This window comes from Cajanus cajan, chromosome 2 (genome assembly GCF_000230855.2).
Source record: "Cajanus cajan strain Asha chromosome 2, NIPB_CcT2T_4, whole genome shotgun sequence".
Lineage (NCBI taxonomy): Eukaryota > Viridiplantae > Streptophyta > Magnoliopsida > Fabales > Fabaceae > Cajanus > Cajanus cajan.
The window spans coordinates 64915097-64929123 of record NC_138518.1 but is presented as its reverse complement, the minus strand read 5'-3'; the positions used below and the strand labels follow the sequence as shown (position 1 = coordinate 64929123).

Sequence of the window (14027 nt, the reverse complement as noted above, 5' to 3'; positions counted from 1 at the left end):
ATATATATATATATATATCATTTTTCACACTTAGAATAGAGAGACTTGAATCCTTGTGATATCTTTTTTGAAAACACACTCTAGGAAAACATTTTTTTTTGCAAGAAGAGATTTAGTAACCTTTGTAGTAACCTCAAGAAAGATTTCAAGAATTGAATTGATCATCATGAATAGGATAAGCTACTTGGTTGATTCATCTACTCTAATTTGTTTTGTACATCAAGTGAGTTTGTTCCTTAACTTTTATATTTTGTTTTCTTAAGTAGGTTTCTTAAGAAAGAAAATCTTGTAGTGAGGTGCTACAAGTAAATGTTTCTTGAGGTGCAAGAAATGATTTATTTAATAGTGTAGAAGTGTATTGCATGTGGTATTATGATTGTAAAACTTCTGATATTAAAGATTAGTGAAAAATCTCAATCGGGTTGATTAGGTACTCGATGTAAGTCATAAGTAGATGTGACCAAACCAGTATAAATTGGTTTTGTATTTTTCTCTCTCCCTACACTTAAATTTACTTTCTTACAATTATGTTTTTATGTTTGTTGTTACGTGTTATGAGGCTGTTTGAGGGGAATTTTGCATGTGGAATAAAAATTCGAATTAGCAAAAATACTTTTCAATTTAGATATGTACTATTAGATTCTTGTTAGGAACGGAAATGGAGGTTATACAATGAATTCAACATGCATGGATTTTCAAACATTCATTGATAGTTATCACAAAATAAGTCTCATGTATGCAAATGTTTACTTGAATTGAGTGAATAACATAAACATTAACAACATAATTCATAGCTTGTTTCACATAATTGTTGAGTTACAACTTGCAATGATTCTGGAAAGCAAATAAACTCTAATAACTGCGCTATACTAAATTAAGATAATCCTAAGAAAAGAAAAGAAATGTGGCTAAGAAGTCATACCCAGCAATCTCGTATACGGAAGTTATATGCGTAGACAATGAATGCTTGTGAGAATTCTCAAGTATGATTTTAATGCATGGTGGTGCGAATACTTGTACTTGTGTAGTTTTTCACCTTGACACATGTCAGCCCAATACATTGTTGGACCTAAAATAAATCTTAAAGTCAAACTTTTAATTAATAATAATATATTTTTTTAAAAAAAAAAGATATGAACCTTGAAAATGATAATTATATTTATATATCTTTTAGATATTAACTTTTTTTAAAAAATTTAAGAATATAAAAAAAAATATTTTTAAAATTATAGATCTTGGAAAAATGATATAAATATTAATACAAAATATTTTGTTTAAGAAACCCAAAGCAGGAACCTTATTAGTTTTATGTTTGGGCTGACCTTGCTTTTGCCACGCACAAAAGAATAACAAGTAAGACATATTTCTTAGCATATAAGATTCATTGACTTGACTCTCCCAACTTACCATAAGTTTAAGTACATGTACATGGGCAACCATATATCTCTATCTGAAAACTGTTGCACCATTTTAATTTCAATTTGCTTATGGGCTTGGAGGCTATGGTAGTGAAGATCAACTAGCAGTATGTGCGCATGATTGAAGATGGAGCCAGTTATTAATTTTTCATCTTACATGCGTTTCTTTCTTCTTTCGGCATTTTTGATGCTTCACTTGGTCTTGGTGCCTAACGTTTCTGCCAATAGAGAAGGTGGGTGACCTTTTGTGCTTGCTGCTTGACGCTTGACTTCATGATTCTTATGAGTTAAATGTTTTTATCTTTCAAAAATTTACTCCATTTATTAATTTCAGTTTCTTGAATTTTTTATTTATTAATTTTAGTCTTTTAAATTTATATAATATATATTTTTAATTGTAGGATTTCAGGCTCACCTACCGGAACGGCCCGTTCCAAAATTGGAACGCCCGTTCTGGACCCTTCAAACCTTTGCAAATTTCTCAACTGGAACGGCCCGTTCTAAAACCGGAACGGCCCGTTCTCAAACTCAGCAGAACGGCTCGTTCTGTTTCCAGAATAGCCCGTTCTCCCTCCAGAACGGCCCGTTCTCCAAACCAGAACGGCTCATTCTCCAATTGGAACGGCCCGTTCTCCCACTTCATTTTCCAAGCATTTTCTTATTCTGAAACGGCCCGTTTCACTTTTGAAACGGCCCGTTCCGGGCAACGAATTGGGCCCTTGGCCTAGCAAAAAATTGGACTGTTACAAAGTGAATAATAAAATTGAGTTAGTATATAAAAACAAAAAAGTTAACATATGACAAAATTGAAACCGATCTTTATAATTTAGAGGACAAAATATTAATACTTCCTCTTGAAAATTTCTATGGTGTATTGGTGATTTAGATGACTAGCTTGGGTTTTTGTCGGTTGTAAACTGAAAAAATATGTTTGATGTGTGCTTGGGGAGTTCTTGAGGAACTTGGGCTTCTTCAGTTTACTTCCTGTATTTTTAACATTATTTCTTCAGAGCAACATACATGTTGATACCTGTTTGATTTTTTACTCCATTTGATTTCATATAATACTATGACAGGTGATGCCCTGAATGCTTTGAAGAAAAGTATTAGTGATCCTAACAATGTTCTTCAAAGTTGGGATTCTACCCTTGTCACTCCTTGCACATGGTTTCGTGTTACTTGCAACAATAAAAATAGCGTGACCCGTGTGTAAGATATCTATGTTTTTTTTTTTTTTACTTGTAGTTTTGTGAAAGTATGTGCATATAGTGAAAAACGTATTTATGTTTGGCTAGTGATCTTGGAAATGCAAACCTTTCGGGTCAACTTGTTCCACAGCTTGGTCAACTCCCAAATTTGCGATACTTGTAAGTTATGAAACAGATAGATTTTGCTCAACAATATATCTTGATTGATATTCTATTATTGTTTGGCTGAAACTCTGAAACAGATGTGATTAGGCAAGGTTATTCTTAAAGTCAATAAGATAATTATGATATTTAGAAATTTTCCTAAAGGTTCTTTTATATACTTGTTACTTTATCCTAATGATATGTTGATTACATCAAGTAACATTTTCTTAATTAATCAAGAAGTTAAAATCTCAACTCGGTAATCAATTTGAGATTTTGAAAGAAAGAGTGCAACTATGAAAATCCTTGGTATATATGGAGATTCATACCTTCAAGCAGGAAAAGTATTCTTATCACAAATTGAAAAAGTTCTTGAAATGTTTAAATGATTAATTGAAAACCTGTTTCTACATCGTTTGCTGCACATTTTTAGTTATCTTCATACCTGCCCTCAAACAAGGAAGAAATGAATTGTATGTAACATATTCCTTGTACTAATGTAATCGACAGCTCTATGTATGCTTTAGTGAGCACTAGGCCTAATTTAGCATATGTTACATAGAAAAAAGATATAGCTAGAAATAGAATGTTGGTGTGCACTATTTCAGATTACGTGGTGATCTAGATCAAAGATCTCTTTCTAGTTAAATCTTCACTTTGTGTTGAGATACACTTTGTGTTGAGATACAAATCAAGCCTCTCATCATTAGGAAAAGAGAAGAAATAAATGTTTATAAAGTACACTCATATTTTATTGGTTAGAGATCTTTTGAATGATGACTAAAAACAAAATCATGAAGATGAGTATAAAATAGACAATATCTTATTAATGTGGAGTTGTGTTATAATCTAACAAACAATAAGATATAATCCTCCTAATAACACATTCAAACAAATAAAATAAAATACTTTGACAAAATCTTTTAAATGAGATTAGATCCTTTGTTTGGGGAAATAATTATTGGAATAAGAATCAGGTCTCACATTATTAGAACGAGAGAAGAAATAAAATTTTATAAAATGCACACATATACTTCATTAGTTAGAAGTCTTTTAAATAATGATTAAAAGCAAAATCATGAAAGTATAAGTCCAAATTCGACAATGTTTTATCAATGTAGAATTGTGTAAAATAACCCAGCAAATAATAAAGAAGATATAACCTCTCTTAATAAATTTATCTCTCTCAAACAAATATCATAACACAGTTCTAACACTACTTAGTGGTGCTAACATTACCTACAACTAAAGTACACACATATTGCAGCAACAAATGGTATGAAATGAGGCTATTAAGGTTTGGTTAATGAATTTGGTCCAACAGGAGATGTTCATATTGTATTTTGTGGTAGTCAAAGAGCCAATTCACTTCACTAAGAATAGTCGTTATCTTAATTCTTATCACAACAAGAGCAAAAACTTTGATGTAAAACACCACTTTATTCGAGATGTTGGTAAAGTTGTAGCGCAAGAGATTCACATGTTTCATAATCCAACAAATATACTTACTAAACTACTTTTGAATGCCAAGTTTCAACATTGCTTAGAGTTGGTTAACCTTAACTACACTTGTCGCTCCTTAAGGCTTTTTATCACTGATGAGGTTTTTTCGCAAACCTACCACTTGGCAAGTGAACCAAGTTTTGAAGTAGTATTCAAATATCGTCCTCAGGGATTTGAGTGTTTAGAAATTCTTACTCTAATGATTTAAATAAAATTGTTGTTATGATTGCAAATGAGTGAAAATAGGATAGAACCACACAATAAACTAGAAGTAGTAAAAACAATGATTAAGAAACAAGGATTGGTTCAGAAGCACTTGCTAACTCGTAGATCTTCTTAAAATAAATGCGATTCTAATTCCATTATTTCCACGTTCATTAAGTAATCCAACAAGATTCCTCAAGGTTGAATCCTAAAGTCATTAAGCTCAAAACATGATTCCTCTATGTTTCGAGTTTAACACTTCGCATTAAGAACAATGACTTGAACAATGTGACTAACCAAATCAAGTCTATTCCTAAAACAAGAAGTGATTAGGTGCAAGATTCAGTTCGGGTTTTCGAAAACGTTTTCCAACTGGATTCAAAAGCCAAAAATCATACAACGGATGATCAAGCCGATATAAGCATTAAGAGAAAAATCAATGCACAAATAATGAGATCAAAACGCATATATTTAAGAAGAAGAAGAATTAGTAGTTACATCTAACCAATCCTTAAGGAGTTTAGCCACACATGGCCATTACAAGATCAAAGAGTGAAAAGAAGAAATTACAAAGCAAAGGATGAAGAAATGGAATTGATCTTCGTTCCCAAAGGATTCAGCTTCCAAATCTTTGTTCTCCCCTTGTTCTTCCTTCTTCAAGTGCTTAGTAATCTATTTTTTTCTGTATATTTCGTGCTCTGTATCCTCCCTCAATTTCTCTTATGTTCCCTTTTATATCAGCTTCAAAACAAGGCCAAAAAGTAACTTTTATTTCCACGGCTGCAGCTATAGATCCACGGCTATAGCTGTGGAGAGTCCTTCAGGGTGAAGAAACCTCCAAGGCTGCAGCTGTGGTTTCACAATTATAGCTGTGACAACTCCTTCAACCTTAAGGAACTTCCAACGCTCAAGCGGTGCAGCCACAGCTATGGCTGTGAGTCTCTGGAGTTGGTGTTGGGTCCTGGGTGCTTCCATGGCTTTAGCTGGAAATCCACAGCTTTAGCTTCAACTCTCTGGAGCTTCAAATTGCATTTCAGATTTCCACAGCTATAACTTCAAGTCTCTGGAACAAAAAATGAGCATTCCAGATTTCCACAGCTATAGCTGCAGAACCACAGCTATAGCTGCAAGTTTCTGACCTTCACAATTTCTCCCCAGATTTCCACAGCTCGAGCTCCAGATCCACAGTTATGGTTGTGGATCTCTGCCTTCCTAAAAAACCTACAAAAGATGAGGAAATTCCTTAAGATTTTGCTACTACTCCTCTACTCTTTTAGTATAACTTGATTCTTTAAACAAAGGGGGGTAAAATAACATATATAATATCTACAATTACCAAAAAGAGTACCAAAAGTTGAGTGTAAATCATACATAAAAGACACTCAACAATCACTACAATAAAATGGACTTTTAGTGGCATTTAATATGATCTTTAGTGACAATAAAAATTGCTACAAAATTTTTTACCGGCATTTCACACATTAGTCATTGTATGCAGTGTCGCTAAAACATTTACCGACAATTATTCTATATGTCGGTAAAGACCCTCATAATGGTCGGAAAAAGTGTATAACTTTTTGTGTCATTTGTTACTGGTATTTAAAATTTTCGCTAAAAGTTTAAGAAAATATTTATAATACTCTTTAAAGATGAGTACAAATACTCTTTAGTTACCTTATTTCTAATTGATATGGGACTTAGAAGATGAAGGTTATCTTCTAAGTATATATTCTTTAATTTTTTTAATTATCTTATCTCTTAAATACTAACTTAGAATAGTAAGTTATAAGCCTAACTCAACCTTATAAAACATATTTGTAAGGTGAGAGTTATTATTCACTTATATACTCCTTAATTATTTTATTTCTAGTCAATGTGGGACTTAAGTTTTTTCTAACAAATAATTGTCGCTAATAATAAATTTTGATATGACGTAAATATATTTTTAGTGGCCATTATATAGTAGTCATTAATATTTTTATTAAATAATAAAATAGAGACAATTAATTTATTGTCATTAAATAATTGTCGGTAATACTAAATTTTGTTGTAGTGTATGTTGATGGGCAACTGGTTGAATTCGAGTGAAATGGAGACTGTTAAGTGGATGATTCAAATTCTTCCACTCTTTAAAACAATTGATACTAACGGTTATAATTTAATTTTCCTATAAACCTCGGTTCATGTGAATGGTCCAAAAGTTTTCTTTTCGCCTGTAAAATATGGCTACGCTATTTAAAGTTTTTTCGTCAATTCATATTATTTGTTCTTTATCCACATCATTATTAGAGGATTTGTGTTACTCTGCTTTTCATATAGGAATTATAATGTTTTCATTCTATTTACTTAAATTCTCCTATTGATTCAATCACGTGCTTTTGCATTGCACACGTACCTCGACATTTTCTGTAGTTCAATTTTTTATTAGATTTTAACCCGTCATAGCATTGATACAAGTGGATATGCAATTTTTATTTCTTCATCGTACCTTTTTATCTACCCAAATCTAAACATTTTTTCTTTTCATTTACAGGGAACTTTATAGTAATAATATAACTGGGAAAATCCCAGATGAGCTTGGAAGTTTGACAAAATTGGTGACCTTGGATCTTCACTTGAACAACATTACTGGTTCCATTCCAGACAACTTGGCCAACCTTAAAAATCTACGTTTCTTGTATGACATGTTTTCCTTTACCTCATATCTATAATCAGCAAAACTTATTCAAATCAGTTTCAATTTTGTTTCTTCGTTTAGCATTCATAAGTGTTGCTTTCCCATATAAAGTGGTGGTAGATTATGCACCCAAAACATGGCAATTTCAGTTCCAACACTTGCAATATACTTTGAGCACTTGCCCAAGAGAAGTATCATTCTACATAATCACATGAAATGGATGGCTTATTAAAGCATACACCCACCACACTTGCTACTTAATTATTGTTGCCATGACTTGTTACTCTTCTCTGTCAATGGTATTTTATATGCAAACTAAATGGTTGTGTTCCCTGAACAAGGCGTCTCAACAATAACAGCTTGTCAGGAAAAATTCCTGTGTGTTTGACCACTATTGCTTCACTACAAGTGCTGTGAGTTTTACTCCTATATACACTTAAATTTTTATACTTGCACTGCATTATTTTGTGTAACCTAACACAATGGTCATTGCTGAATCTAGTGATTTCTCAAACAACAACTTAACAGGAGATATCCCCATCAATGGTTCTTTTTCACTTCTTACTCCCAACAGGTTGGTACAAATATAATTGTTTTTCACCAGCACATAATGGGAGAAACACAATTCAATAGTTAGCCTTACCTATAACCATTATAGTTGGAGGGTCCAACATAAGCCTCACATCAAAATCCCATATTTTCTGACTTGGGACACGTTACTATTATTATCAAAGGATGAACTGAGATATCAAAATTTTACCATGTATACCCTTTGTTTTTTGTTTCAGTTTTAAGAATAATCCTTTATTGAATCTAAATATGACTGCACCAGCTCTTACACCGCAACAAAATCCTTCAGGTTTGTTGATATTTGTTTTATTGTTGGTAATGAATTTAATTTTTCAAAAAATAACCTGACCTAAGCATATGCTAAAAATACAATTCTTGAATCCCTCTCTCATGTGAGTTCATCGTGATTGAAATGTGGACAGAATATAGTCTTACAATTAAAATTAAAAGCAAATTAACTTTGTTTTAAAATCGTAAGACTAGAGACAACAATCAAACTCTACACCACTGGGTCAACTAAAATTTGTTACCATGTAAAATTAACCAATGAGAGAGGCAAAGGTTCAATAACGGTGTTATGCAACTCTCCATTAATATTATGTAAAAGATTTTCAATTTTGGTGGTAATTTACTTTTGTTTCTTTAACAAGCTACATATCCACTTCATTCCTTTCCATACTACAAATATTGCCTTCATTCTTTTCTGACAAAAAACATAAGAAGAAACCAAGGTATTGATAATGGATAGGTTGCATGGTTTCTTTTCAAATGTTACTTTATAATTTTGGTTTTCTCCAATTGGGATGCTACTTTCGGGTTTCTGTTTGGTCAAATGCTACTTTAAAATTTTGGTAACAGAATGTCACTCATGGTCAAATTCAAGAAAGAGAGTTAATCATAATGTTGATCTTTTTTCTATTCTATTCAATGCTAAGCAAAGGTTTGGAATTGATTTATAGTTTCCCTTTTAATTATGTTAATCTTTATAGGTAATGGAAACATTGTTATTGGAGCCATTGTTGGAGGAGTTGCTGTGACTGTTACACTGTTGTTTGCCGCGGCCCTTGTGATTACACTTGTTTGTTGGAATAAAAGAGGGAAGCCAAAGGATTATTTCATTGATGTTGCCGGTTAGTTGATTACAAAAAACATGGTATATAAACTGATTTAAGCTGTTAGTTGCATATGATAATCATAACTGATTTTTGTGTGTCCGTCATTGGAAGCTGAGGAGGATGATCATGAATTTCACCTTTCTCAGCTTAAAAGATTTTCACTGCGTGAACTGCAAGTTGCAACAGATAGCTTTGATAACAAAAACATTATTGGTAGAGGTGCATTTAGCAAGGTCTATAAAGGACGCTTAACAAATGGTGAGCTTGTATCAGTAAAAAGACTTAAAGAGGAACGCAAGCAGGGTGGGGACTTGCAATTTCAAACTGAAGTGGAAATGATCGGCATGGCAAAACATCCAAATTTGCTTCGCCTGCATGGGTTTTGTATGACACCTACTGAACGCTTGCTTGTGTATCCTTTCATGGTTAATGGAAGTTTAGCTTCATGTTTACGAGGTACCCTTATTAGTCTACTTTGTTGAGTTTCTAATGAAGACATGCATTGCCCTTTTTACTAATTTACCTCGATTTGTTTCCACATATTCATCCTATTCTGTTTGATCACATCCTTTAGTGTGTTCAAAATAAAGAATCCTAATCAACTTTTGTTGAAAACTGAACATGAAAAACCAAAGTGCATGACTAAGCACAAAAATAACATATTGAAATAAGAAAATATGCAATTTTACATATAAAAAAGGATAAAAATTAATATGATATATTTGAATTATAAACTCAGTTATGCACATATTTAAGGTGTTTATGACAAGTGTTTAATTACTAAAATTGATTAATTTTTGATTGGGTAAAACACAATAAATTATAATTAAACTAACAAACAAATATTATTTGTATGCACAAATGATTTAATTCCTTGAAAGTTGCAACATCATGAATCATATGATTTGTGCATCTGCACTCTATAAGCATACATATTTGCTATTACTAGTTGAAAAATAAAAGTAGCAACAAATAAATGTTTTTCGTGTTATTCTTCATGCTCTACAATTTGGACTTGATGTTCCTATGGGTTTGCTTTACTTTTACAAACCTTCTTCACATGACCAAAATGATTGTAGACTTTACATTTAATGTTTTCCCTAAACATTAAATTTTTTTAAGTATAGATGTTTTTTCTTACGATAACGACACGGTGGAAACTTGTTTTTCTAACCTTTTCCTTTGTTGTCTTCTTCCTATTTTTTGCCTCTTGCACATGCTACAAATGCACATTCAATATTTTCTTCCATCCTTAAAGATCTTCTTTGTTCAATGGCTTGCAAAGCATTCACAAGTTCTACAATTGATATTGAGAAAAATCTTTATTTTCTTAAGAGAGAAGATTCTGGATTCAAACTTCTCACCAAAAGACACACCAAGATTTTTTCTGCAACTCTTTGATCATTAAGCTTTTCACCAAGTAATCTAATTTGGATAAAAATCTTCAAAAGTTTGTTAGTAAAACCTTTGACAGATTCAGTTTCTTTTATCTTTACTACTTTAAACTGTATCCTTAAGTTAAGCACATGCTTTCTTTTCATTTTTTTCACTCCCTTGAAACTCCTCCCACAGCTTATCCCATGCCTATTCTGAAGTTTCAAGAGTTAGAATCTTGATAAATACATATCATGTAGTGTTGCCCGTATAATGGTAGGAGTTCTTCCTTCTTTTGTTATTTTATCATTGTGACTCCTCATTTGAGCTACTGTAGGTTCTTTGATAATGGAGGTGGATTACTTCCATGTTCCACCATAGCCCACAAACTTTGAGCTATGAGATAAATTCTCATTGTCACAACCCACAAGTGATAGTTTTCACCTACAATCATATGAGGTGAAGGTAAAGAACTATTGCTAGAAGCTATTTTTGTGTTTTAAGGTTTTTTTTGTATGAATTTTCTTATTGTTTTTTTCTCTTTGTTTTTTATTTTTTCTCTCGCACAAGTCCTTAAAGATCAATGAAGCTTTGATACCATGTTGAAAACAAAACATGAAAAATAGGAGTGTATGACTAAGCACAAAAATAACATATTAAATAAGAAAATATGCAACTTTAGACATACAAAAGTGGCAAAAACCAATGATATATTTGAGTTATAAACTCTCCTTTGTACATATTGAAAATATTTACAGCAAGTGCTTAAATATTAAAATTAACTAACCTCTCATTAAGTAAAGCAAACAACAACTTATGACTAAACTAACAAATATTATTTGTCTACACAACTTATTTTTTCTAAACATAAATAATTATTAATCAAACTTATAAGCAAAACAGAAAATTACTAAAACTTTAAAATATTTAATTATGAAAGTGAAAAAATCTCAACTGTTAATAACTTTTTTGGTAGATAATGCAAAATCAATTAAAATATCTAATGTTAAATTTCAAAATGTATTTTCAAATTAAAATTGTTTTTATTCATATTGATTATATTTTTGTAGACCGTCCGGAATCAAAACCACCACTTAAATGGCCAACAAGGAAGTGTATTGCTTTGGGAGCTGCTAGAGGGCTTGCTTATTTGCATGATGGTTGTGACCCAAAGATCATTCATCGTGATGTCAAAGCTGCAAATATATTGTTGGATGAGGAGTTTGAAGCATTCATTGGTGATTTTGGATTAGCAAAGCTTATGAATTATAAAGATACTGATGTTATTTCTTCGATACGTGGTACTATTGGTCATATGGCACCAGAGTACCTTTCAACTGGAAACACTTCAGATAAGACTGATGTTTTTGGATATGGTGTGATGCTTCTTGAAATAATAACTGGGCAGAGGGCTTTTGATTTAGCACAACTTGCCAATGATGATGATCTCTTGTTCCTTGATTGGGTAGGTATTGTGTTTATTGCTAAAGATATGCTATTATTAGTACTTCTTGTTCAATTAGCAGCCATGTGTATCATTCTAAATATTATGAGGTTAAAGATGATCCAATGGAAGGAAATCATTCTGCTGAAGGAAATATTTTTGCACTAAATATTATTAATTTCAATTCCAGTTCTTTCTATTTCTTGATTTCTCATGAAGGTGTAATCGATAAGTTTAGTACATAGGATGAACAGATCTTTTTTATTGTTGTTATACATTCCTGATTGTAGTTTTGAAACCTCTTTTGTTCCCTATTTTGGTTTTGATTTGTTGTACACAACGAGGCTTTTGCTTTGAAAATAAAATACAATATTGATTTGGTTGTTCCAATTTCTGTCCCAGATTCTAGAATCTCACTTTGCAGGTTGGAATTTAGTTTGTTGTTGCATCAGCTATATACAAATATTAGCACCAACAACTAATGATTTATTTTGATCAAGGTGAAAGCACTTTTGAAAGAAAAGAGGTTGGAGACACTGGTGGATGCAGATTTACGAGGAAATTACGATGAGAGGGAAGTGGAGGAGGTAATCCAAGTGGCCTTGCTATGCACACAAAACTCCCCTTTGGAAAGACCCAAGATGTACGATGTGGTGAGAATGCTAGAAGGTGAAGGTTTGGCAGAAAAATGGGATGAATGGTGGCAGAAAGAGGATGTGAATTATGTGATCCAGCTAGATTTTGACCCCACCAATTCTTGTTGCCAATCATCAGATGAAATGTCAGGTCCTAGATGATCTTTGAACAAAAACAAACTTCTTCAAGAATGAAACATTTACCAAATGGAGAGACTCTTTGTACAAATAAAAAGTTTCTCTCAGATGAAAAATATTTAACAAAAAGATACCTTTTCAATTTGCAGTATTCACTACAATATTATATTTTAACTATATATATATATATATATATATATATATATATATATATATATATATATATATACATAGAATTCCTCTGTATTTAATATTATTTTGAGAATGAGTTGTAAATCTAATACCCTAATAATGTATTAGCTTATCAAATTAGAGTTTACTTTTTTTTTGTTTCAAGAGTTTACATATATGCTCGAGTGCAAAGCTTGTTACAAAAAATTAATGCATTTCTAGCATTGGTATAATAGCATCTTTAAAGTTTATATTAGCAAAAAATTAAATAATGAACATTAAAACAATCAAGATTAAATGTCTTTTATTATTACCGTTATTAATTCAAATAAATTGATTTTTGTATTTTTTTAAGTAAGAGTGAAGATTTAATCCTCGTCTTGAATATGTCTTGAATACGAAGTTCCAATCGGAAAGTATTAACTTTATTTCTATATATATAGGAGTCGTTCGGTGAAAATAAATTATAATTTTTTATTAAAATATATATATATATATATATATATATATATATATATATATATATATATTATTTAGTCTTACATAACTTATTTTTATTTTTTATATATTATAATTATACAATTTTAGTCCTTGATATTTTGATTAAATAATTTTAATTTCTCAAATATCATAATGTAATTTTAGTATCTTATTAAAAGTTCAATAATTTTAAAATTATACAATTGTTCAATGTTAACATATATTATAATTTTTGTTAACGTATCAAATAATATATTTATTATTATTAAATAAAAAAATTATATACATTATTAATATTATAATATTATTAACAAGTAAATATCAATAATATTATTTGTGTATTTGTAGATAAATTAATTTCATAAATGTAAATTAGTACATATTAATATACTTTTACAAAAATATAAATATATTAGATAAGATATATATAATAGAAAAAGTTTAATTAAAAATATACTAATTAAATTTTCTTTTACAAAAATTATTAGATTTTTAGTGAGAATGAATAGTTGTGATACTTGAAAGATTAAAATTACTCAATTAAAATTTAAAAGGATAAAATAGTATAATTACGATATTTAAGAAATTAAAAATATATTTAAACTTATTTGTTATTATTTGAAGAAAAAGTCGCTGATTTTATTAATTTCAGATTCTATCGAGGATTCAAGGCTTTTTAACATTATTTTACTTTTAGTGTTTATCGGTAGAAATAAAAATTTAACCACCATGACATCTATTCAATGCTCTTATTAAAACTAGACTGTCTAAACGCATTTCATAAATTAGTAGGTTTAAGTCTCGGAATATTTAAACCTACTAAATAATGTTATGAGAGAAGAGGCTTGTTCCTCTGCATTCTTCCTTTCCACTCTTCTCCCTCTCCTGCATTTTCAACTTGCGATACTAATGAACACTTATCCTTTTGGGGAAGGGGGGTGTTTAA

The 14027-nt window shown here is 30.8% G+C and overlaps 1 protein-coding gene across 1 annotated transcript; it reads left to right on the top strand.

Annotated features, from left to right (window-relative positions):
* The first annotated feature begins 1441 nt into the window (after positions 1-1441).
* Positions 1442-12585, top strand: LOC109804870 (BRASSINOSTEROID INSENSITIVE 1-associated receptor kinase 1). The gene is made up of 11 exons (XM_020366768.3): positions 1442-1651; positions 2495-2627; positions 2714-2785; positions 7011-7154; positions 7496-7567; positions 7657-7728; positions 7943-8013; positions 8714-8854; positions 8951-9295; positions 11284-11678; positions 12158-12585. The coding sequence occupies exons 1-11, from the start codon at positions 1546-1548 to the stop codon at positions 12452-12454; spliced, it is 1848 nt and encodes a 615-aa protein (XP_020222357.1). The 5' UTR covers positions 1442-1545; the 3' UTR covers positions 12455-12585.
* The last annotated feature ends 1442 nt before the right edge of the window (positions 12586-14027 follow it).

What these genes read in the sequence shown, in the direction of transcription:
- LOC109804870 (XM_020366768.3), top strand. Translation starts at nt 1,546, where the DNA reads ATGGAGCCAGTTATTAATTTTTCATCTTACATGCGTTTCTTTCTTCTT. An exon ending in ATTGCTTCACTACAAGTGCT is followed by an intron (nt 7,568 to 7,656) that starts GTGAGTTTTACT and finishes TGCTGAATCTAG; the next exon opens with TGATTTCTCAAACAACAACT. An exon ending in TCACTTCTTACTCCCAACAG is followed by an intron (nt 7,729 to 7,942) that starts GTTGGTACAAAT and finishes TTTTTGTTTCAG; the next exon opens with TTTTAAGAATAATCCTTTAT.